The following is a 25,228-nucleotide window of genomic DNA, read 5'->3' on the forward strand; positions in this document are numbered from 1 at the left end:
TCACATGGGCATTTTTGAATTAGGCATGCTGCTTTAGCTACTGTGCCTTTAAAGGTACTGTATATGATTCTGGAGAATAACTGTCCTCACAGCAGAATAGACCCACCCCTCTTTCTGAAGCTCCTACAGAAGCTCTGCCCCTAAAGACATGCACTCATTACAAGGCTTTAAGTAATGTGACTTGCTGCCTATTTTACTGTGGAGTTGTAGGTTTGAAAAGCTGGCCGTAGCTTGTTTGTGGTTGAAGTTGATTTAATCTGTAAGCTTTTATTTACTGTTTGAATTATTGCATAAAGTGTATTGGAATTAAAATCATACACAGCACCTTTAAGTCGTCAAAGACACTTCAGTGACTAATGTATCCTTGAAGTCTGCCATGATAAATGAGCTTAGTAACAGCCAGGAACACACCGTTTTATTCTTGTATTATTTACTATTACATCTTCCATTCCATTATGTACCTTACAAATTGTTGCAGTAATAACCCTGTGTATCACCAGTGTGAATGTGTGTGTGAAAGTGCCGCAAGTAGTTTTAAATCGTGCTCATGGTTGTGACATCACAGATTCTAAAGGGTTTGTTTTTCCAGCTCATTTTTCAGAATTGAACTGGGAAGTGAACTGGGAAGTACACATGTATTTTTGCAGTCAAGAAAAGTAGAATACACCTTGAATGCTTCCAGGGAGAGCTCTGCTTTGCACTATAACCTGATTTCCTCATTCTTCCTAACAGAACCCAACCCAATCTAGGCCCAGTCGTCCATAAAATGAAGGGAAGGTGTGTTTATGGTGGAGCTGAGTTTGGTGCTTGTGGCTTGTTGATAAAACCACAGTGAAAATTGAGTCCTATTTATCTGTCCACACCTTGTTCCTGGTGCTGTCTGAGCCACTGTGGATCACCTTAAGGTAAAACAGGAAAATCCCAGCTCTAATTGAAGAATGCGTGAGACTAAGTAGAACTGATGGTGGCTGTCACTGGTGAAGCTGCTTTTTTCTCTGTGCTTCTTTTTGCCGTAATGGCTTTTCTGCTCAGAAAGCATCCGTCCATCTCATTTTTTTTGTGACTCTTTCCTCATCTTTGCTCTTTTGGCTTTCTCTCGCATTCTATGTAATCTTCCTTACTCTCTCTCTCTCTCTCTCTCTCTCACTCTCTCTCTCTCTCTCTCTCTCTCTCTCTCTCTCTCTCTCGTTGATGGCATTGTGATTCAGTTAGATGACCAGCCTCTTTGGGGGGCCATTTAGTGGATGTCATGAGCCGTGACAGTGCAGTCTTACACCCACACATACACAACACACACACACACACACACACACACACACATATATACACACAAACAAACTCTCAGGGACTCTCAGGAGAACAAACCTCAAGGGGAACAGCAGTGTTTTCGAATGCTCTCTCTCATTTCAACTGTCTCGTTTGTGTGCAGTCTCAAAGAAAGCGCATACTTTTACATGTCATTTCCACTTGGGAATTTTCAAAGTTTTACACCTGGGACTTGGAGAGACTACTTTCAGACTTGGGTAGAGGCTGCAAGGGAAATCACAGAATAGATCTACCCTTGCTTTCCATGTTGCTACTTTGGTCAGGAGAGTAGTTACAGTGCACGTGTTCACGCTGTATTAGAGATGTCTGTGTGCCACTATATTTTCTGTCACTTTTTAAAACCTTCACAAAACTTTGCAACAGGCAGTGCAGCTGTCACACAATTAGAGGGTTCTGGGGTTGTGAGGTCAGTGCCCCGTTTTTGGTCACTCTCTGTGAAGAGTTTATCATATATTTAAAACTGTTTTTATAATAGATTCTTATGGATTTATTGAGTTTTGACAGCCTGTATAAATGCTTGTAAACCTGCTTCCTACAGTATCCTAAAATAACAAACCTATTGCTTTGCTTCCTATTAAATCATATTATTTATTTTCTTGCATATGAGGCCATACATTGAAAAGGCAGCATTTTGTATTCCATAATGTTTGGTTTACTAAACACAGAAGACTTTCCAGGCAGGGTGTGTAGATCATGACGGACGTACAGGGTTTATTGATTTTCACAGGTGTTTTGAAAAGCTAGAGAGTGAATGAATGTGCAGACATTTACATATTTCCATAAACCTGTGATGTGACTGGACTGCACAGCAGCTTCAACTCAAAGGAAAAGAAACCGAGACCCTTCTAGAATCAAGCTGGATGGCATCTGGCTATGTAAATGATCTTGCCACTGCCATTTCTGTTGATAGTCTGTTCTAAAGCACTAGGAGACAGTGGCAGTGTAAAAAAAGGTTTACACACAATATATAATTAGCCATGGTCATATATTGCAGTGATTAATGTCTATAAATGTTGCTGTAACATTAAAAGATGGTTGGTTATGATGCATTTCAAACATCAGCCTACCTGCCTAATGTATTCACAGCCCTGTCCCATTATGCCAGATGGGTCCGCCCAAAGCCAAAGCCTGTTTTTAGGATTCATATATTCTGAATGGCTCAGGGGGTTAATAAAAGAAACCATACTTTGTAGGTTTAATAGCTATGGGGTCAATGGCACCATAATACCTCAGGAACGTTGTACTAAAACCAAGGGCACAAAGTCACTGATATGAAGCTCTGGTTTTCTGTACAAATATTTGGTGGGTTCTTGCTTGGCAAGCATTTTTCAGGTGGTCAGGTATTTTTAAATTTATATTTTAAATAAATATCATAAACGCCATAGAATGATCTTATTTAGATCCACTTAAAGTAGTATTGTGCAGAATGTTTTAGCATTTTGTAGCTTTTGATGTTCCACAATGCTTTGTGGGAAATTGACATAATTCCATCACAGGTTACCAACCCTCAAGGACTATGAATTGGCCATGTTTTATTTCTAGTTATTTATGAATTCAATACGATTCAAACGAGTGGAGACTGCAGGTTTACAGTCCTGCAGCTCGCAGCCTACATGACTATGGGACCTGCTGTCTACCCTCTCACACACTTTCTTTTCATTCATCAGAACGAGATTAGCTAGACTACTCAAGCTTGTTCTGGTTGGAACATAAAGGATGTGTGTTTCTGTGTGTGTTCGTGTTTCTCCATTGTGTGTTGGGAACAGTGAGAGTAGCGTAGCATGGTGCTGCAGGGCTGTGGGTAAGAGGCTTTTGTGTGTCTGAGTCTCAGATACAGTCATCCTTCTTTCTAAGCTAAAGATGAAGGGACAGGAGTGAAACAGTGAGGCGGCCGTGGGCCACTGGCAGATTAAACCAAACGGAAGAATACCCCTCACTCAGCTCAGGATTCAGAAAGGCAGAGCAGCCCACAAAATCCAACAATATCCCCACAGCACCAACCAAATCCCCCCCAACCCAACTGCTGAGCCTGAGGCTGAGGTGCTCGTTTGGGGTGCACTCACTCTAAAGCAACGTTGCTCAAAGTGTGGGGCATGTAGGTATTGCAGGTGGGACGCAAGGAATCTGAAGAAACGAGCATTTCTTTATCAATGAGTGTCTTTATAAATGCCTTTCTTTTTTTCCTATAAAGCTTACTCAGTAAAAAGCACACACTCACAATGGATTCATTAACAGACCTTAAACATACTACAAGAACATTATATAGGACCCCAGAACAATGTAGCTTGCCTGGAACCAAAATATGCTTTTATTTTGAAAATGCGCCGCAGAGATTAATGCGATTTGGCAGCGAGTCAGACACCGTGGGTCTTCAGCCTTTGTTAAGGCGCCTGTTCAAATATAAAGCTGCTCCAATCATCAGCTTCACTGGCCTCAGATTCACCGCCAGAGTCTGGATTATAAAGTTAGTTTTTACCAGCTCTGGGCTTGAGGTCAGTAACGAGACACAACAGATAACAATGACGGCTAATTACAGTTATAAAAATGGCTTGTATGTAACTGTTAGGGAAACAGAGGAGGATCTCAGAGCTGGTTAACGTTAATATTAGTTGTGTTCAGGTTGTGAGAAAGCGCTCTAAACGTGCAGCAAGTTATCTTTAGTCTCTGGCCTTATCCCAAACTGCACACTGCTGCACTGAATAGTATGAATATAGGTATGTATATATATAACACCCTTATCAGTGTTTCTGTAGTGTAGTATGTAAATTTCCATAGTGTTGTTTGGGACAAAGTCTCACTCTCTAACGTTAATTTTAATCAAATGCTCTTCCACATCATTATAAATGCAGTATTTTACTGCAGTATCTACAGGAATCAGCTTATAGCAATGTAATATTTTGGATATGGGGTGGGTTTTGACTCAGCAAATATGTCCCCCCCAATATCACACTCACTCCTACGTCCTGCACCTGCCTTTGCTCATTATTGCACAGATTGAAAAGTGAGAAAGTGAAGCACTGTTTAATTACTAGGCAAATTTTCTGTATTTGTGAATGTTTGAACATTGGCGTTAATGTTGTATCTGGTGTTATAACGTTAAGCTACTGATTTAGAGACAGAAGTTGACGTTACTTCAATAAACTAGAAAATTGTTAAATTGCATGTGTATTTTATTACCATTTTTTGGGGCGATATGGTACAGGTGGAGTGCTGAAATTCCCGTTCGTCTGGGGTGGGGAATGATAGAAAATTTTTGAGAACCACTGATCTAAAGACCTTATGTTTTCTGGGTGGTTTTCTTTTTTCAAAGTAAACAGCAAATCAGGCTGAAGAGCATTGTATTTGACAGCGATTGAGCACCATTCAGTTCTTTTGGGACCTGTTCCAGTGCTCCAGAACATCAGGCATTACTAACACACTTGTATTGACTGGCGTGTAGTGTAATGCTTTCATAGAAGAGCAGAAGCTGTTACACACTCCCTATTAACAGTGACCATTTCAGAAAAAATGGTTGTTTAGTGCACAAGCTAAAGTGGAGGTTTTTGTTGGACTCACATTATATCCTTGGGACAGCCATCCATCAGGCACCATTGTCCCCTACTATGAGCTCCACCTGAATGTATTGGATTGTTTTAGCCCAAAATTTCTCTCTGTTATCCCTGGGTGTCCTCATAAAAGGATCACATTTGGCCCCATATAACTAGGGGAGGGGCTTTTGTAAAGGCACAAAATGAGTGAAAGTTATATTAAAAAAAAGGCGTTTGAACTATCTCTGTAAGACTGACTTGTCTTTTTCTGCTCTCGCTCTTTGGCTCTGCATATGATATAAATACACTAAGAAGTTGGGTTTTAATTCAAAGCTTGGAACAGAAATACTTGCAGCAATGGAAACATCCATCTGTTTATCCGAGAAAGATGAAAGTCAGAGAAAAATCACGCATAAGGAAACATCCTAAGAAAGCTGCTAATTTCTACTAGAGAAGTCTTTGCCATACATAGACAGCTTTGAAAAACTTGTAGGCTCCTTATAGTGATAATGATGTTGTTCTTATGGTGCTTATATATGAAATTGAGTCATAAGGTGAACTCACACTAGGCAATACGTACCATGCCTTGGCACCAGGTCCGCTTCAATGAGGTGGACCCAGGCACAGTTCAGTTGGACTCTGGCATGGCAAGTGTCATCATGAGCATGATACATGAATGTGATATGAATTAGGGGTGGGCGATATGGCCCTGAAATAATATCACGATATTTGAGGGTATTTTGGCAATAACAGTATTCTTGGTGATATGAAAAAACACTGGTGACTCATTTCCAGACGACACTATTGCGATGGCACAGCAGGTAGTGTCGCAGTCACACAGCTCCAGGGACCTGGAGGTTGTGGGTTCGAATCCTGCTCCGGGTGACTGTCTGTGAGGAGTGTTATCCCTGTGTCCGCGTGGGTCTCGTCCGGGTGCTCTGGTTTCCTCCCACAGTCCAAAAACACATATTGGTAGGTGGATTGGCGACTCAAAAGTGTCTGTGAGTGTGTGTGTCGTTGTGTGAAGAACTGGAGCTCCCTCCAGGGTGTGTTCCTGCCTTGTGCCCGGAGACTCCGGGTAGGCTCCAGACCCACTGTGACCCTGAATTGGATAAGCGTTTCAGACAATGAATGTATGGATGAATTACATTTGATTTTAGTACAAATCTAACAATTTCTAACATTCAGAAGAAACAACAAATAAATGTGTAAACATGTGCTTATTTTGTAAACAACCGTATTGATATCTGATATTTATATTGATATTTTATATCCAATATTTCCACCGTACCTGTCTCTGTGCGTAAATCACCCACGTAATGAATGTACTCCATATTATGTTTAACTGCATGACATATTGCATAAACACGTCAGAGTATCACGATAATCATGAGATTGATTTTTTTATAGTTTAAAAAATTACAATATTACTGTACACAATACGATATGGCACAGCCCTAATATGAATGCTCCGATACTCACTGTAAACACACACAGCAGCAAAGGGATCACTGTGGTCTACTCATAGACATACAGGGGTTGGGCAATGAAACTGAAACACATGGTTTTAGACCACAATAATTAATTAGTATGGTGTAGGGCCTCCTTGCACAGTGGTCAGAGGGATTTTAAGCCATTCTTCTTGCAGAATAGTGGCCAGGTCACTACGTGATGCTGGTGGAGGAAACGTTTCCTGACTCGCTCCTCCAAAACACCCCAAAGTGGCTCAATAATATTTAGATCTGGTGACTGTGCAGGCCATGGGAGATGTTCAACTTCACTTTCATGTTCATCAAACCAAACTTTCACCAGTCTTGCTGTGTGTATTGGTGCATTGTCGTCCTGATACACGGCACCGCCTTCAGGACACAATGTTTGAACTATTGGATGCACATGGTCTTACTGGTGAAATGTGCAATTAATGAAGATTGGCCACCAGACTGCTCCAATTTAGCCATGAAACCTCCCACACTAAAATAACAGGTGTTTCAGTTTAATTGTATAACCCCTGTATATGCAGGGTCTGCTGCTGAGACCTTGAGTATTTTTGAGTGTTTGCTGTGATGTTTCTTAAAAATTTAAGACTGTTAGCTTCCCAAATAAAGAAAAATCCCTGCACCTTATAATCGATAATGTTGAGAATGTTGAGAGTCACTGGCGACTCCAAATAAGCCATAATGTACAAGCCTGAACTCCACAGTGCTGTGAAAAAGCATCTTTAATTTAAATAAAAGCCACAATCTGATGACGTAAGCGTGAGCTCAGGTTCGAAACATTAAAACACAATGTGAGCACAGACCAGTGGGGAGTGGGGTGAAGGGACATCTGTACACCACCATGCTCAGTGCCCGGTGTCGGTTAGAGGGGTATAAAGCCCTCCAGCATTGGAACTGTGTTCTGAGTAATGAAGCTCCATCCAGTACTTCTGTGCTGAGCTGGAGTGGCTTTTGTATTCCAGAATTAATCATTCAACATCAGCATCTGGCCTCACTAATGTTCCAAGAAATATTCCAACAGCTAGTGTAAAGCCATCCCACAAGAATAAAGGCTTTTACTGCAGCAAATTAAACAAATTCTATTGATTTCAGGAGAAATCTTTTACCATGGGGTTTCAATTAATGACAGGTGTGAATGGAGCCAAATGAAGTGAGTAAGGGCCAATTTCTGAGACTTAATTGCAGTGTCATGGAATAAGCTTTGTTAATCCATGTTGCATTTTCACAATAATGGAAAATAACTTATTAAAATCACACTGACATACTGTTTAAAATTCTGGATATTTGAAAAGCAAAAACAGTTCAAATGCTGTTTCCTATCATACAGCACAGGTGAGGTAAGTTGTGGGGACACCATTATTGAGGAGTAAACTGGAGGAGGGAAGGCAGAAGAGCTGGTTAAATATAGAGGGTAGAGATGGGGTGTGTAGGCAGAGGATGGGTTTCTGGGATAGACTGCATGTAGGCCGTTAGCGTGGAGCCGCTCCTCTGTGGAAACGCTCTCAGCGCTCTGGAGGACACATGAGTACTCTCTGAAAACCACCCCAAAAACCTCTGCGTGGGTGAGGGTTGTGTGTGTGTGCGTGAGAGAGAGGACTGTGTGTATGCGTGGAGGTGAGGGTTGTGTGTGTTTTTGTGTAAGAGAGAGAGGACTGTGTGTGTGTGTGTGTGAGAGAGAGAGAGATAGAGGACTGTGGGGGTGGGGGTTGTGTGTTAGTTTTTTTGGGCTGAAGAATATTTCTGCGATATGATATGTTCTTTGCTCATTGTGGCTGTGTGTGTGTTTGCAGATGTGTGTCTGCAATCTTTTTTGGTTGTTGGATGTGCCCCGTATACCTCAGCCTAATCCTAAACGTACGAGATAAGAATGGGATGGTAATTGTATTCATTATAAAATATCATCACAATCATAATATTTAAAACTGTAATAATTCTGACAATGGAGGCAGCATTGTGGTGCAACAGGTAGTGTCCCTGTCACACAGCTCCAGGGTCCTGGTGTTGTAGGTTCAAGATACACCTTGTGTGTTCTCCCTGTGTCTGTATGGGTTTCTTCTGTGTTCCACTTCCACTGCTGAAATTATATAAATAAAACTGAGCTCCACTCTTGCTTCAGATCTGGAAAAATACCAAAGACATGACCAAGACCTGAACGTCACTGAATGTGCTTGGGTTTGCTTGGATCATGAAAAGCAGGAAATGCAGCCCAACTTCTAAGCCTCAACTTTGGAAAGTAATGGTGCTTTTCTACCGCATGGGTCCAGCTCTACACAACTCGACTCGGCATGGCTCGGCTCGGCTCTTGTCACTTTTCCACTGGCACAGCTCCCCCGCAAAATGGAGCCGGTGACTTCACAAAACCCTGTCTCTAACAGGAATCACTGGTTTTGAAAACCATAGCAACAACGGCGGTAAAGTTAGGTGCTGTTTACTCATCGTGTTTTCACGTGTTGTTTTTGTTTTATGGACTAAACACTGCTCCGCGCCCCAATTCTCACACATCAGTTTTACTGCACTTTCAGCTTTCACTGGAAATTTTCTTCAGCCATCGGCCCCTGGAACATGTAAACCTCTTCAAAACACCATCCATCCATCCATCCATTATCCACCGCTTATCCGGGTCCGGGTCGCGGGGGAAGCAGTCGGAGCAAAGAAACCCAGACCTCCCTCTCCCCAGCCACTGACTCCAGCTCTTCCGGGGGTATACCGAGGCGTTCCCAGGCCAGTCGAGACATATAGTCTCTCCAGCGTGTTCTTGGTCTGCCCCAGGGCCTCCTCCCCGTTGGACATGCCCGGAACACCTCTCCAGGAAGGCGTCCAGGAGGCATCCGAACCAGATGCCCGAACCACCTCAACTGGCTCCTCTCGACGTGGAGGAGCAGCGACTCCACTCCGAGTCTCTCCCGGATGTCCGAGCTCCTAACCCTATCTCTAAGGGAGAGTCCAGACATCCTGCGGAGAAAACTCATTTCAGCCGCTTGTACCCGCGATCTCGTTCTTTCGGTCACTACCCAAAGCTCGTGACCATAGGTGAGGGTTGGGACGTAGATTGAACGGTAAATCGAGAGCTTTGCTTTTCTGCTCAGCTCTCTCTTCACTAAAACGGACCGGTACAGAGCCCGCATTACTGCTGACGCTGCACCGATCTGCCTGTCAATCTCACGCTCCATCTTTCCCTCACTCGTGAACAAGACCCCGAGGTATTTAAACTCCTCCACTTGAGGCAGGATCTCACTTCCAACCTGAAGAGAGCACTCCACCCTTTTCCGACTGAGTACCATGGACTCGGACTTGGAGGTGCTGATCCTCATCCCTACCGCTTCACACTCGGCTGCAAACTGGAGGTCCCGGCCAGATGAAGCCAACAAGACCACATCATCTGCAAAAAGCAGACATGGGATCCTGAGACCACCAAACCGGACACCCTCCGCCACTTGGCTACGCCGAGAAATTCTGTCCATAAAAATTGTCAACAGAACCGGTGACAACGGGCAGCCCTGACGGAGTCCAACTCCGACTGGAAACCAGTCGAACTTACTGCCAGCCATACGAACCAGACTCCTGCTCTGTTTGTACAGGGACTGGATAGCTCGTAACAAAGAGCCCAGTACCCCATACTCCCTGAGCACCCCCCAAAGAATACCCCGAGGGACACGGTCGAATGCCTTCTCCAGATCCACAAAACACATGTAGACTGGTTGAGCAAACTCCCATGCACCCTCCAGGACCCTAGCGAGGGTAAAGAGTATCAGTCGGACTCTCTTCTCCAGTACCCCCGCATAGACCTTACCGGGGAGGCTGAGGAGTGTGATCCCCCTATAGTTGGAACACACCCTCCGATCCCCCTTTTTAAAAAGGGGAACCACCACCCTAGTCTGCCAGTCCAGAGGCACTGCCCCCGATGTCCACACGATGTTGCAAAGACGTGTCAACCAGGACAGCCCCACAACATTCAGAGCCTTGATGAACCCGGGGTGAACCTCATCCACCCCCGGGGCCCTACCGCCAAGGAGTTTCCCTACCACCTTGGCCACTTCAGCCCCAGTGATAGACGATGCCAGGTGTACTTGTGGACACCCTTGTGTTCGAACATGGTGTTCGTAATGGACAAACTGTGACGAGCACAGAAATCCAATAACTGAACACCACTCGGGTTCAGATCAGCGGGGCCGTTCCTCCCAATCACGCCCTTCAGGTCTCACTGTCATTACCCACGTGAGCGTTGAAGTCCCCCAGCAGAACAATGGAGTCCCCAGAATGAGTGTTCTCCAGCACTCTCTCTAGGTGCATAAGCACAAACAACAGTCAGAGCCCTTTCCCCAACCCGAAGGCGCAGGGAAATTACCCTCTCGTCCACTGGGGTAAACCCCAACGTACAGGCGCTAAGCCGGGGGGCTATGAGGTCTTCAAAACACCTTGAGGTAAAATTACGAGCTGCTATTGTGAGTCCAATAAAAATAAATGTGAAAGCTGCTGTAAGTGATTTTACAAGCTGTGAGTTTGTGCTGCATTTAAAGCTCTGCATTTCGTGGTGATTGACATGTCTCTCTGGCCAATCAGTGCTCTGCAGGGTTTTTTACATGTCACCATTTAGTATTAACTCAGCACAGTTGGAACCTTGAGCGACTGAAAAAGTACCCGGTTCCAGGGCCAGGTACCAGATTTGGCCAGTGGAAGTGAAGAGTACATGTGTAAATTGCTGTACAGATGAAGACCTGAGGGCAGCTACACTGTGGAAAAACGTTTTTGAATACACCAAGTACATGGACGGAGGGGGCTTTTGCATACCCTGCCTTCTTAGTAAAGGAAAAAAGAGACAACTCCGAACCAGGAGGCAGGTTCCGAACCAAGCTCTTACTCAACTGGACTGTTTCTCAACACCAAAAACATCACTTGAGATGTCGCTGTGCAAGAGCTAAATCATGAAACTGCAGTGATCAATGGGACTTTCAGTTCATTACTGTTGGTAAATCATGCATCCTCTTTATTTGGGGAGCATCATAAACTACATCGGGTTTGTGTTCTTGAATACTGGGTGGTGGGAGATGACGTCAAGTGAGGACACAAGGATGTAAGAATACACAGAAAGGATAGAGAAACAGCCCTGGTTCCCTGTAGTCACTGTAATACTGTGAAACACCAGGTGAAGAACAGATTGACAGACATAAAGGTTTTGTTTATTGACTTGCTGACATTAATGTTTGTTTTAATAGCTGACCCACTCCTGCCCCTTTTGGCCTCCCTCCGGGGGTGTGGCAAATGGCTGGCCCCAGACCTTTCCTGAATCTCAAATTGAGCTGAAATACAAGAGTTTACAACGTGTTTTAAGACTGATCACACTGAGCCCTAACCTCAGAATTGACATGGTGATATATATCTTCACCCCTCCTCCCCCCCCAAACCCCTCCAGGAGATTCCATATTGTCCCATCCTTCTTCTGAGTTCATTGCCTCTCAGTGAAATTGACAGCCCCAACTCACTCTTCTCTCTCACTTTTCTATTACACGGGGCAGATTTAATCCCAGAGCACGGCTTAAATAGATTTAAAATCCCTTGTAAAATATATATACATTCAAAGGGTGAGTGTGAAGCAGCTGAAGAGCTGCATGTATGTGGGCAGAGAGGAGTGATAACGGGAGCGTGTGTGTGTATGTGTGTGTGTGTGTCAGATTGATATGTTTATGTGTTGAGCTGTGGAGTAGAAGTAGCAATCTGGATTATAAAGAGCACTGTGATAATCTAATGAAATTTAATCCATTCAGAGAGAAAATCATGCCTACAAATATGCGCGCGCACACACACACACACACACACACACACACACACACACACTCACGCAGTGGCACCATGCTGTCTCATCCTATTAATTCACAGACACAGAAAGAGGTGGGGGTTGTGTTGGAATTTCTTCTCGGTTTTTGGCATTTCTTCAAATTGTGCTCTCTGTCACAGCTGCTTTTTTTTTTTTTTTTTTGCTTTGTGTCTTTGTTAGAGAGAAAGGCAGTAAGGTTAGATTTTGTATAGAAATAAACAGGAAGATGTTATAGTGAGGGGAGGGAGTGTGTGTGTGGTGGTGTCTGTACAAGGGCTATTAAATGTTTCTGCCTGAGTGTGCAGCTGTATAAGGGACACGGCCTGACCAAACAGTGACTACACACTCCCTAGCCTCTGCCGACCCACACACACATGCACGCACGCACGCATACACACACACACCCTATGGGGACAGGCACAGCAAGAACATCTAACATAGGACCCTGTAGGAAGCCACACACATGCTATATTACCCTATTAACATTCATGAACATGCAGATTAGAGGAGAGGGATGTAATAAATCCCAACACTATTACAGTGAACCACAGATTATAAAAAACTAAAGCAATAATTTTGTGAAAAAAACAAATCTACACAATTTACTGGTGTCTGAATTTGTACTTAAGGGATGATGCTAATATAGCTAACAAGTAGCAGAAGCTACCTTACTAATCCGAATACCAGTGAGGTACGCCATGTTAAAAGGGAAGCAGGTAAACAATTAATTTTATATCACATTTTCATGAATAAAATGTTTTTTCACTATAAACAAATTGGCTGTAATTTTAAAGTACATGACAAGTGTACATATGATTTAACAGTCATATATTCATTCATGGGTGGCACGGTGGTGCAGCAGGTAGTGTCGCACTCACACAGCTCCAGGGGCCTGGAGGTTGTGGGTTCGATTCCCGCTCCGGGTGACTGTCTGTGAGGAGTTGGTGTGTTCTCCCCGTGTCCGTGTGGGTTTCCTCCCACAGTCCAAAAACATACGTTGGTAGGTGGATTGGTGACTTAAAAGTGTCCGTAGGTGTGAGTGAATGTGTCTGTGTTGCCCTGTGAAGCACTGGCACCCCTTCCAGGGTGTATTCCCGCCTTGCGCCCAATGATTCCAGGTAGGCTCTGGACCCACCGTGACCCTGAACTGGATAAGTGGTTACAGATAATGAATGATTCAGGGCAGCGGTGGGTCCAGTGCCTACCCGGAATCAGGTGCCAGTCCTTCACAGGGCGACACACACTCACATATTCACACCTATGGACACTTTTGTGTCACCAATCCACCTACCAATGTGTGTTTTTTAATTGACATTAATTTGCAGATCTAGTTCCCAACAACCCACAAACTGTGGAGCAAAAATCTGAAAACATGGGATAAAAATAGTCTTCCTGTTCTGTGTGCTGAGGCTATAGAATAGGACGACTTCCTCATCTGATTGTCTCCAGTAACAGAGCTGGAACCTTGTTTATGTGAGAGCGCAAACATTTTGGACAGACACAGAGAGTACAGAAAAATAACAACACAAAAACAGGAAAATGAGAATGAAGAAGAAAGAGAACGGGTTGGAACGGCCAGAGCTTCTGCCCCTCACTGTGGGGCACTTGTGTTGGGGTGAACAGCGGCTCCTTATAGTTTAAAGGAACAGGTGCTGAAACAGGTCATTGTGAAAGGTGCTGTGTAGACGAGGGGAGAACAGTGCTGTGGTGTTTGATCCTTGTGGTATTGTGACTACTTTGCATTGGTTAATTGGTTGTTTTACTGCATTTCTGGGCTAGATTTAGGAATGGGATCTCTTCAAAGCTTCATATGGGCATGGATGTATGGGTTAAAGTTTACAATTTGCTAAATCCAAAAGCACAGTCCTTGACTGTGGCTACCTATAGACTACAGAACAAAGTTCAGGAGTTCAACATGTCAGCTGAGCTTGCTTTATTTTTATTTATTTAAGAATGGATGGATGGATGGATGTATGGATGGATGAGTGCCTTTTCAGAGACCAGGGGTCAGCCCTTGCTGTAGTGGACTTGAGTGAAGCTGTCAGCTTGAATAAATGCAGCAGAAAATGTGCAATCATGGGACATATGCTTAGTGTATGAAGGAAGAATCTGTTCATTCACTGTTTCAAATATCAAATTAAAACATATATATAAAATAAAATATGGGATAAATATATAAACTCAGCCATATATTCTGATGTAACTAGTGATGTAAAACTGGTTCAGTTTCATTTTTTTCAGTCTTTCCCTCTCTCTCTCTCTCTCTCTCTATCTCTCCCACATTGTTTTAGACATGCTCTGATGATGATGAAGATAATGACCTACTCCCTTCCTACCTCTCTCTCTGTCTCTCTCTCTGTCTCTCTCTCTCTCTCTCTCTCTCATTCTATTTCTCTCTCTCTCCCCTCAGTCTCGTCAGACCCCTGAGGGCGAGTTCTTGCCGCTGGATCAGTGTGAGCTGGACGTTGGTTTTGGAACAGGAGCCGACCAACTCTTCCTCGTCTCTCCTCTAACCATCTGCCACGAGATCAATCCCAAAAGCCCATTTTTTGACCTGTCCCAGCGGTCACTCATGAACGAGCAGTTCGAGATTGTCGTCATCTTAGAAGGCATAGTGGAGACCACTGGTAATATTCACGTATTCCTTGTACCTTGATCCAAAGGCATTTTAAATCACTTTTCTGTTCAACTCCAGAAATCCTAAACAATGGCTCATTTGACTTCATCTACGTAGATACCTAGTGGAACATTCCTGATTCCAAATGGCAGACCTCTGTCCAAACCTGGACGTACTAACAGTTCTATACAGATTCTTGACCAATCGTAGATAAATTTAGGAGAAAAAATAGTAACGTTCAAGAATTGTTGTTATTTTTCAGATGGCTGAACAGTAGACCATCCAGTTAATAGACAGATAACGTCACTGAATTAAGCCAATCAAATGATTTACTCTGCGTGTAGGTTAGTCCAAAGTTTGACTGAACTGAGAGCCCATGAATAATATACCTGTCTCCTGACATTCATTTACAGCCCAGCAATGTTTAAATGAATGTTCCCTAAAGGTAGCATGGATTGTGGGGCAACACAATAAAGTGTTCAGTGATAACACATATGTACTCTAGACTATAAGACACTATTTAGACCATACATCCATCCATTATCTGTAACCACTTATCCATTTCAGGGTCACGGTGGGTCCAGAGCCTACCTGGAATCATTGGGCGCAAGGCGGGAATACACCCTGGAGGGGGCGCTAGTCCTTCACAGGGCAACACACACACTCACACATTCACTCACACCTACGGACACTTTTGAGTCACCAATCCACCTACCAATGTGTGTTTTTGGACTGTGGGAGGAACCCAGAGCACCCGGAGGAAACCCACGCAGACACAAGGAGAACACACCACACTCCTCACAGACAGTCACCCGGAGGAAACCCACGAGGACACAGGGAGAACACACCACACTCCTCACAGACAGTCACCCGGAGACAACCCACGAGGACACGGGAAGAACACACCACACTCCTCACAGACAGTCACCCAGAGCGGGACTCGAACCCACAACCTCCAGGCCCCTGGACCTGTGTGAGTGCGACACTAACCTGCTGCACCACCGTGCCCCTCACTATTAAGACCTTTTCTTCAATTCTTTTTTAGCATATTAATGTCATTTAATTTTAATTGAATACCCCCTGTGTTCTCCCCGTGTCCGCGTGGGTTTCCTCCGGGTGCTCCGGTTTCCTCCGGGTGCTCCGGTTTCCTCCCACAGTCCAAAAACACACGTTGCAGGTGGATTGGCGACTCGAAAGTGTCCGTAGGTGTGAATGTGTGTGTGTCTGTGTTGCCCTGTGAAGGACTGGCGTCCCCTCCAGGGTGTATTCCCGCCTTGCGCCCGATGATTCCAGGTAGGCTCTGGACCCCCCGCGACCCTAAATTGGATAAGCGGTTACAGATAATGGATGGATGGATGAATACCCCCTGCCTTAGGGTTAAATATTTCATTGGATATCGAGTTCTTATATAAGTTTTGCTTTGTTCAAATATATCAGACCCCAGTAGAACAAAATATCTTGACCTGTCATGAAACTATTTTGGAATATTGTGATATAACTGTGTTGTCTGTGATGAGTTTGATGGATCAGCTCATCCAGCGCTGGATCAGCGCTTACAGACAATTAATGAATGAATGAAAATGAACTATTATGTTTCCATATCACAATATTTGTGTGAAGGCGGTGTGATTTTCCCAGTTTTCTCCTCAATCATGAGTCATCATAAATTCAACCTTAATAACAGTCTAGAACTCACCCAGTCAACAAAGTAATAATCCTGGGAGGGCAAAGGCAAGTACATGCCCCCTCCGAGTCATGTGAATCCTGCCACTCCTTGCTACAGCATCTACACTTCTAGAAAAGTGAGTTGTCCTCACGTGGACTTGGCTAAGACATCACCAGGAACCCAACCAGCAAAGTCTTGTTTACAAGAACAACACTTAGGCCCCTGCATCACTCGGGAGCCCCCACCTTCCTGATTTTCAACTTCTCTTTCTCTTTTTTATTTTTCTGAAACTCTCTTTTCTTGAAAGTGCAGCTGAAGTGACAAAGGCCATGTCACATTCTGGTGACACACAGACTCCGTATCTGATGATTATTGCAGAAGCTGGAGCATTAATGAAGGTTTTCCTTTAGTTTCTCCTCTCATGTCCCTCTCTGAGTTTGGATCTGCCTGAAGCTTGCCTCGCTCTTCTTCACTAATAACATCACATTCCCATACTCCTCTTTTCATCTTCTCCTTCAACTCAGTCTTCACCCTGTACCTGCCTCTTTCTCAGTAATTATAATTCTCAAATTATTCTGAACTGTTTTGCCCCACATAAGTCTCTTTCTTCCATTCTCTCTCTGTCTCTCTTTGTCTCTCTCTCTCTCTCTCTCTCTCTCTCTCTCTCTCAGTTTGTCTGTTTTCCTGTATCACCCTCTATTTCAGTCTCTTGCTTGCTCTCACTCTCTCAGCAAAAATATTGCATCAAGTGACAAAATCTTAAATGTCAGCAACACATGTAATATTTTTCATTTTTCAGATTGTTGTAAGAACAATATCACATTATTCCACTTGTGTAAAGTGACCTTTTCAAGTGTAATGTTCTTCATCACCCTGATAGATGATTTTACTTCCTTCTGGAAGTATTTCTCAAAACAAGGCAGTAATGCAGTGGATGCCAGTGCAGAGGAGAATCACTTAAAATAAGTCAAATATATTAAACAGTCTCATTTACATTTACAATTATCTCATAAATCTCATCTGGAAAAATATAATATTATAGTGCTTATAATTAAGATGCTTTCACATTTCAGTATACTTCATATATCATATCCTTGTTTCAACATTGAGGGCGGCACGGTGGCGCAGCAGGTAGTGTCGCAGTCACACAGCTCCAGGGGCCTGGAGGTTGTGGGTTCAATTCTGACTGTCTGTGAGGAGTTGGTGTGTTCTCCCCGTGTCCGCGTGGATTTCCTCCGGGTGCTCCGGTTTCCTCCCACAGTCCAAAAACACACGTAGGTAGGTGGATTGGCGACTCAAAAGTGTCCATAGGTGTGAGTGAATGTGTGTGTGTCTGTGTTGCCCTGTGAAGGACTGGCGCCCCCTCCAGGATGTATTCCTGCCTTGCGCCCAATGATTCCAGGTAGGCTCTGGACCCACTGCGACCCTGAATTGGATAAGTGGTTACAGATAATGAATGAATGAATGAATGAATGAATGTTTCAACATTCACTGTCCATTCTCTCAGCTCAACAGACTATACCGGTCCTAGAATTACAGAATGCAGTCCACCACAGAGCAGGTATAGTTCTCAGTGCTGCAGTGATGCAGGTGTCTTAGTGTGTGTTGTGCTAGTATGAGTGGATCAGACACAGCAGTGCTGCTGGAATTTTTAAATAGTGTCCACTCTATTAGAGACACCTACACTGTTGGTCCACGTTGTAGTTGTAAAGTCAGAGACAGTGGCTCATCTGTCGTTGCACATTTTGTGTTGTTCATCCTCTAGTACTTCATCAGTGGACACAGGACGCTGTTTCGTGTATATTTTCTGTAGACTGTTCTCACTCCAGCAGTGACACTGAGGGGTTTAAAAACTACTTAAGCAGAACCAGAAACAGAAAACAACCCATAACCCTCAATTACATGTAAAACCTCATCATCACTTTCAGTATTTACTGTGTGTGGTTTTCCCATTACCTACATTTTTTCAGAACGCTTGATGGCAGTCAGCGTAGAGATGTTTATCCACATGTCTAACGTATCCACATGTAAGTCTTAGAAGTTGATTGCTTTTTCTGCGTTTCATTATGGATGTAACCCCATTCACATTAAGTGAGGTGTGGGTTCTGCGGCGACAGCTTCTTCGTTTGATTTGTAAATGTTCTCCTTTGTTGTCAATTTCTTTTTCTCAGTAGCAGTTTCCTCAGAGTTCCACAACATTTCAAACACATCGTCTTCACATTGTCGTCTTCAGATAGTGGAAAGATTGACAGGAACCCCTGGGATAAAGCAAGGACATTTTAGACCAGGAAATATATAAACCCACATACACAGAACAGCAGTGTAATGAACGGGAATGGATTTCAGATTGAGGTAGGAGCGCTGTGTTATATCCATGCATGGGCTCACAGCTGTACTCTATGCATAATAACTGCTCTGGGTCTCTCGCATGCTACTGTGATGTAGGAGTGGCAGACCCACTCCTTTTGTCTTCTACACATGCAGAGAGTGTGAGCAAAAGAAGGGAGTGTATTTTCAGCAGGATATGTCAGCTGGCCCCAGGCAGTTCCTCTCTTTCATATTTCATAATGAAAACTTCCTCCAGACCATACACCATAATGGAGTGTATAATTAAAATGCATGCTATACCTTTTCAGATCTCTGTCTCAAGTAACGGCTCATTTGGTCACATCCCACCGAAGAAATAATAATAATAAAATGTCTGCAAACAACAGTCATTTTTATAATTGATTAATGTTTTGATTATAGTTTCAGGTTCAAAAATGTTGTTTTGAAAATGCAGATAAAGACACTATATTTAAAAAAATAATATTTAATTCAATGAAATGTTCAAGATAAAATACAAAATAGCACTTACAGTGAATGCTTCCCTTACATTTATTTAAACATTAATAATTAATTAATACAATGTTCTGATTGGAAAATCAGTGATGTTATGTCCAACAGCATGTATTAAAATTAGCTTAGGGGACCTCATTGGCTCTTGTATAGAAATTCAAATGCCTCCTCTAGAGCTAGCAAGCTGACAGTAAAACCACAGCTACACATTTATACTGTGATAGTGATTTATATCTCTCTCTGTCTCTCACTATACCTCTCTTTCGTTGTCAGTCAGTGGCTCCGTCTCGTGCTGACTCTATCACTGTGGGCTTGCCGAATGCTGGCGTGCACTCATAAGTGTTTATTGATCGACATGGCCCCAGACCCGGATAGAAATGTCAAGCTAATCATTGTACACAGTCTCGGGTCAGCCACATCCCCCCTTGGCTATTAAGACACATGCAGACACCTGCACCTTCCCTTTCAATTATACACAAACCAATAAAGGACTTGTTAAAGGCCCAGAGTGCCCTCAGCCGTTTACCATTAAGTGGTTAATGTACAGGTGAATGTCTCACAAAGTGTTATATCTCTTTTTACAAAAGTTCTTCTGTTTTAAAGCCAAAGTTTGTTTGTCCACGTGGGTGAGAAATGGCTGATAGTAACTGGTATTAGTTTTTGCATCAAATATTTAATCTAAAATTAATGTTTTTTTAAAAGGGAGTTTGTTCCCATTTCCTGTCTTATGGGAAATAGAGGATTTGATGGCATTTAGTCACATAACTCTAAGTGAGGCCTGTACGTTTTGAGGGGATGTCTAACTGACCAATATGTTGAACACAGTCCCACTATTCAAAATATAACTAAGGCTTTATACCCAGCTAATCTATGCATGAAATTGGGTAGCTGCACCAATTTTAATATTGTATGCACTAATTATAAGGGGTGCATACAAACAAACACAGGCCATAATTTCAGAATCAGACCAATAGTATTCGGGAGTGTATCAGTCTGTGGTGGACTGCATGGATTTAAAAATCAAGCCTGGATTTATGTCAGATTTTCACCTGACACAAACTGGCAGAGATAACAAGGTTGTAACGATGTTCCATATAAATATTCCAGAATGTCCAGCTTTATTTCATGTCTTCTCTCTCGTTATCTCATTCCCCCAACATTATAACGCTAGCTTTTTCCTTCACTACATAACAGCTCGATTTGCACATTACAAAGTCAGTTGATTTGAACATTCAATTACCTGTATAATTAGGAAACTTGTGTGGAATTGAGATGTGTGTGTTATAAATGATGCTGTTCAGTGTTTTAATTATAGAGGCGAACAGACCCCTGCTCTCTAGATCAATATCACATTACAGATCAAAATGAAGGAGTCAAAGAGGACCCAATTAAAGTAGGGGAGCTGATGAAAGGAGAAATTATATTGAGGAACATGAAATGTTTCTTGTGCTCGCAAGGTTTTCTAAGTCTTTGTCACAGAAATTGCTGCACTGCAGCCAAATGTCATACTCAGAGCTCTTAGCGGATTGCAGAACTCCTCACCCGATCATGGAGAATGTGGCCAGTGATCTGCGAGAGAAAGCTACCTGCTCCGTGATCTCAGTCTTTCTGTCGTTACCCAGTTTTCATGACCATTGCTGAGGGTGGGGTCATAGATCCACCAGTAAATTGAGAGCTTTGTTTATGGCTCAGCTCTCTCTTCACCACTACAGTCCAGCACAGCGAACGCATTACTGCATTACAACACACTAGTCTATACAACTCTGTCAGATGTCCAGTTTCATTTATTTTGTGCAGGGGTGCACATCTCCAGTCCTGGGTGGTGACTGTCCAGTATGGTGGGGTGATTATTCTGCTCACATAAGCTTGACTGAACTCAGGTTTGCCAGGTTTGGTGCATGTGCTTTAGCAGGGAGATCACCTAACTTTGCTGGACACCAGCCCCCCAGGAAAGGAGTTGTGCATCCTTGTTTTGGTCTAATGTTTCTTATTTTGTGTCCATTTTCTTTTCCCAAAGGTTGAGTTTTTTCAGAACTGAAGCAAAAGTGCTTCTCTGATCTTTAAAACGTTTGGTCCTTTAATCATAAATGGATCACACGTTGGCAGTTAGTGACAACTATAACATTTACCAATGCTTTGAGATTTAAAAATGAGTAACCGTGCATTTAAATGTGTTTCTGTGGAATTTCTCTCTGACTGTAATTATCTTAATACTATGTTTGTTTAAAAGGTTTTTTTGTGAATAAAGTTGTTTATTCACAAAGTAGCCCAAGTAATTGAAACACAAGGTGAATGGTCTTTTGTCATTCTGTTTACTATCATTTTCGCTGATTGACATTTGTTGCATACAAAGGCAGGTGAATTGTTTCTTTTGTACAAGCTGAACAACTCCCCTTTACATTCCAGTGACAAACAGCTCCGGACTGATCGGTTTATTGACTGTTTTAAATTGTATGGAAGAGAAGCCTGAAATCAGAGAAAAAAATCGGATTTTGCATCTTTCTCTCTCTCTCTCTCTCTCTCTCTCTCTCTCTCTCTCTCTCTTTCTCACTCTCTCTCTCTCTCTCTCACACACACACACACACATAGTCCCAACCCAGTCCATAAAAAGCAGCAAAGCCAAGTAATGATGGAGCTTGCATTTACGATCCACTGAATGCTGAAAGCCTCTCTGAGCTACTGCTTAAAGAGCCACCCGAAGATGCCACACACAGAGACACACTATACTGAGCCATTGTAAATTAGCCTTCACTGACAGGCTGATGGAGGGAACAGATGAATGAAATAGAGTGAGAGAGGGTGAGAAAATCCATTATTTGGCTTGTATAAACTACTTTTATTCATCTGCCATGCGAATACTTGTTTTTTAAAGGGTGCACTTTCTTTCCTGGACCAAATACCACCATAAAGCAACCCTTTTCCTAAATCTTAACCCCCGCAAGCTGTATTTGTCACTGTGCCTTCAGGGGAAATCTATGTATAATGCCTTCTTTTCTAATAGGCTGAGCCCTTCACAAGCAAGATGAGGTACATTCTGTTCAAAATGCACTCTGTGGGTTTTGTATAATGCTGCAGTGATATGCCTCCTGACAGCCAGGAGCAGCACAACATTCCTTTCAAAATTCAGCAGATCTTTCACTCAAATAACTAGAGCCTGTCTGCAGTAACAACAAAACTTATTACCTCAACCATGTTGAATTAAATACAAGCTGGTTTTGCAGGTTAGTTTCCATGTGAGGTCTGTTGAGACCAGAAACACACACAAAAAAAATCTTTCCACCACCTCTTTTCACATTTCCTTCTTCCTGTTTCTCTCATTTAGGGATGACCTGCCAGGCCCGCACCTCTTACACTGAAGACGAGGTGCTGTGGGGTCACCGTTTCTTACCAGTCATGTCTCTGGAGGAGGGCTTCTTCAGAGTGGACTACTCCCAGTTCCACAGCACCTTTGAAGTGCCCACACCACCCTACAGTGTCAAAGAGTATGAGGAGAAGTGCTCGCTGCCTTCCCCCATGGCCACGCCCCACCGGGACCGTGTTTTCTCCGTCAACTGCCTGGAGCTGACCGAGGAGAGGCCCAGTCAGGGAAGTGGTAGTGCCTCCTGCAGGCTGCCCAGCAAGCTGCAGCGCATGAGCTCATCCGGCAAGGAGGATCTTCAGAGGAAGGTGTTGCGCCTCAGCTCACAGCCCTCAGAGAAAGCATCCAGCACGGGAGACCTGCCGCTAAAGCTGCAGCGACTGGGCTCTAGCCCCGGGCAGGGGGACGGAGACGGCCATTTCCACCTCAAAGCTCTTAAAGTGGGCTTTGAACCTATGACTATGACCATGTCCACTGGAGACCTCCACCAGAGGAGCTTGCCCCCAACCCCAGCTCCAATATCCACACACACTCATGCCCCTCCTCACACACCACTACCCTCTGCGGTGGGAGGCAGGCCCGAGGACAACCTACCAGCCAAGCTGCGGAGGATGAATGCTGACCGCTGAAGTCAGCCGAACACTTGCTCTGGTAGAAGTTGTTCTTTGCTGCTGATTTGAGATCAGATGTGAGTTACGGTTCTTTTAAAACGTTAGCAGTTGGGATTTGGTGGGATCAGCACAGTACGAACAACTTCTAAACCAGAGTTAGCAAATTTATGGAATGGTCAGAGCTGATGGATAGGCTTTGACCTCGATCCTGGTGGCACATGTGGTGATAGCGAAAGATGAAAGATATAAAAGGAGGGAGGTGGAGCTGTGCAAAGACTGATCAGTGCATGACAGGAGAGGGTTATTTAGCTGTAAGGGCGCACATTTGTTAGGGGTGTCACGATACACATATTGAGGAATGTTTCGTTTTGATACGGGGATTACACTGTGAATCAATTACAGTTCAAATGTATTTGTAATAACAAACATACCGTCCTTCAGTGGAACATTATCCACAGAGTCTGGTCCTGATTAGGTGATAATTACTCAAATATTCACTGTCAATGCTAAGCTTATAGGAGAACGATATAACTTGTTCTGTGCATGTGCACATTAATTTGCAGTTCTGAAGCCTCCCAAACAAAACAAGGATAAAAGGAGTCTTTGTGATTTTGTGCTGCTTATTACACAGTGTTTAAACATTCCTCGTCTGAGTCTCTCCATTCTCAGCACTGGATCTGCGTTAATGTGAGAGCGCAAAGGCGAGGTTAAACAGCAAAACAAACACAACAGAGAAAAAAGACTGATTAAAGGCAGCGTAGATTATTCTGAAGATCGACTGTCCTCACACTAATATAAGATCCCCGAGCTGTTTGTGTTCATTCAGGAGCTTCACATCTTTTAACAGTGAACAGTGTTTTTGAGTAAGAAGCCGACTGTAGCTTGGTGGTTGAATTTGAACAATCACTGTTTAAATTACATTAAATTAAATTAACAGAAAGTAATTTGTATTTCGTTAATAATATATCTCCGACAGCAAAAATAAGCCTATATTACCGACCTATGGAGCAGGAATAGAGCAACATCCTCAAGCCTTTTCCTGCTTTTCAATGTTCAGAGGTTTATCTAGCCCAAAGCCCAAAGGCCTCCAGAGGTTTCAGCATCGGCTCAGCAGAACAGAGAGCAATCAGAGGGTGAGAAAATGTTCTCTGGAGTTTAAACAACAACAAAAGAAATAGACGTCTAGCCCCTCACTCCTGGGCTCTCGCGCTGAACTGAGCTGTGGCGTATTCACGTTTAAAGGAACAGATGCTGAAACTGGCCGCTCTGAACAAGGCTGTTTAAACAGGGGATAACGCTGCTGTGGTATTTGAAACTTGTGGCATCTCGACAAAAGCGTGTCCGAGACATTACTTTAAGACCTAAGAACTGTGGAGAAGAGGTAGAATATGTCCCTTATATGTGTTTGTCATAACCATTATTCTTAAAGTGTCCAGTTAGAGTCAATGACCTGACAAACACATAATTAAGAAAACCCCACAGCAGCCACTGTGTACGGATTGAAAATCACTGCACATCTGCTTCCACTAGATGCGGTGCTCTTATTTTAACAACTGGAATTTACAATAAATACAAAATGAATGTTGTAATTTTTTGTTTTCTGCATCAGATGTGTATCATATTGCAGCCCAAAAAACTCAATACATACCGTGCCAAGAGAATGTGTGTATCGATACACCCCTATCTGTCCAGTTCACACAAACCCCAGCCTCTAGCTGGGACTAATGTTACTTTAGCTGGTTACTTCAGACTCACACAAACACACACATGTCACCATGTGTGCATGCATTCACACATTCACCATCTCTGTGTAGCACCCCTCCCTCATCCCATAGTTTTGAAAATGAATAAATTCTGTTGAAGAAGCCTCAGTTGTTGGTTCTGATTCGCTACATTTTTATTTTTCCTTCTGTAAACTCAGATCAGAACGTTTAGAACATCTCTGTTATATATTTCTTTAACAGAATCGGAATCTGT

General features: G+C 43.3%; 1 protein-coding gene across 3 annotated transcripts in view; it reads left to right on the forward strand.

The window, feature by feature from the left end:
- kcnj19a (potassium inwardly rectifying channel subfamily J member 19a) overlaps nt 1–25,079 on the forward strand; it is a 39,852-nt gene extending 14,773 nt beyond the window's left edge. For 2 of the 3 annotated variants that reach the window (XM_066642319.1, XM_066642320.1), the window contains exons 3-4: nt 14,572–14,788; nt 22,605–25,079. In XM_066642319.1, the coding sequence (XP_066498416.1) occupies nt 14,572–14,788; nt 22,605–23,269 (882 nt within the window). In that variant the 3' untranslated portion in view covers nt 23,270–25,079. The remainder of the gene's footprint in view (nt 1–14,571; nt 14,789–22,604) is intronic. The other variant, XM_066642321.1, reaches the window with a different exon arrangement.
- The last annotated feature ends 149 nt before the right edge of the window (nt 25,080–25,228 follow it).

Source organism: Hoplias malabaricus, chromosome 13, assembly GCF_029633855.1.
Source record: "Hoplias malabaricus isolate fHopMal1 chromosome 13, fHopMal1.hap1, whole genome shotgun sequence".
NCBI lineage: Eukaryota > Metazoa > Chordata > Actinopteri > Characiformes > Erythrinidae > Hoplias > Hoplias malabaricus.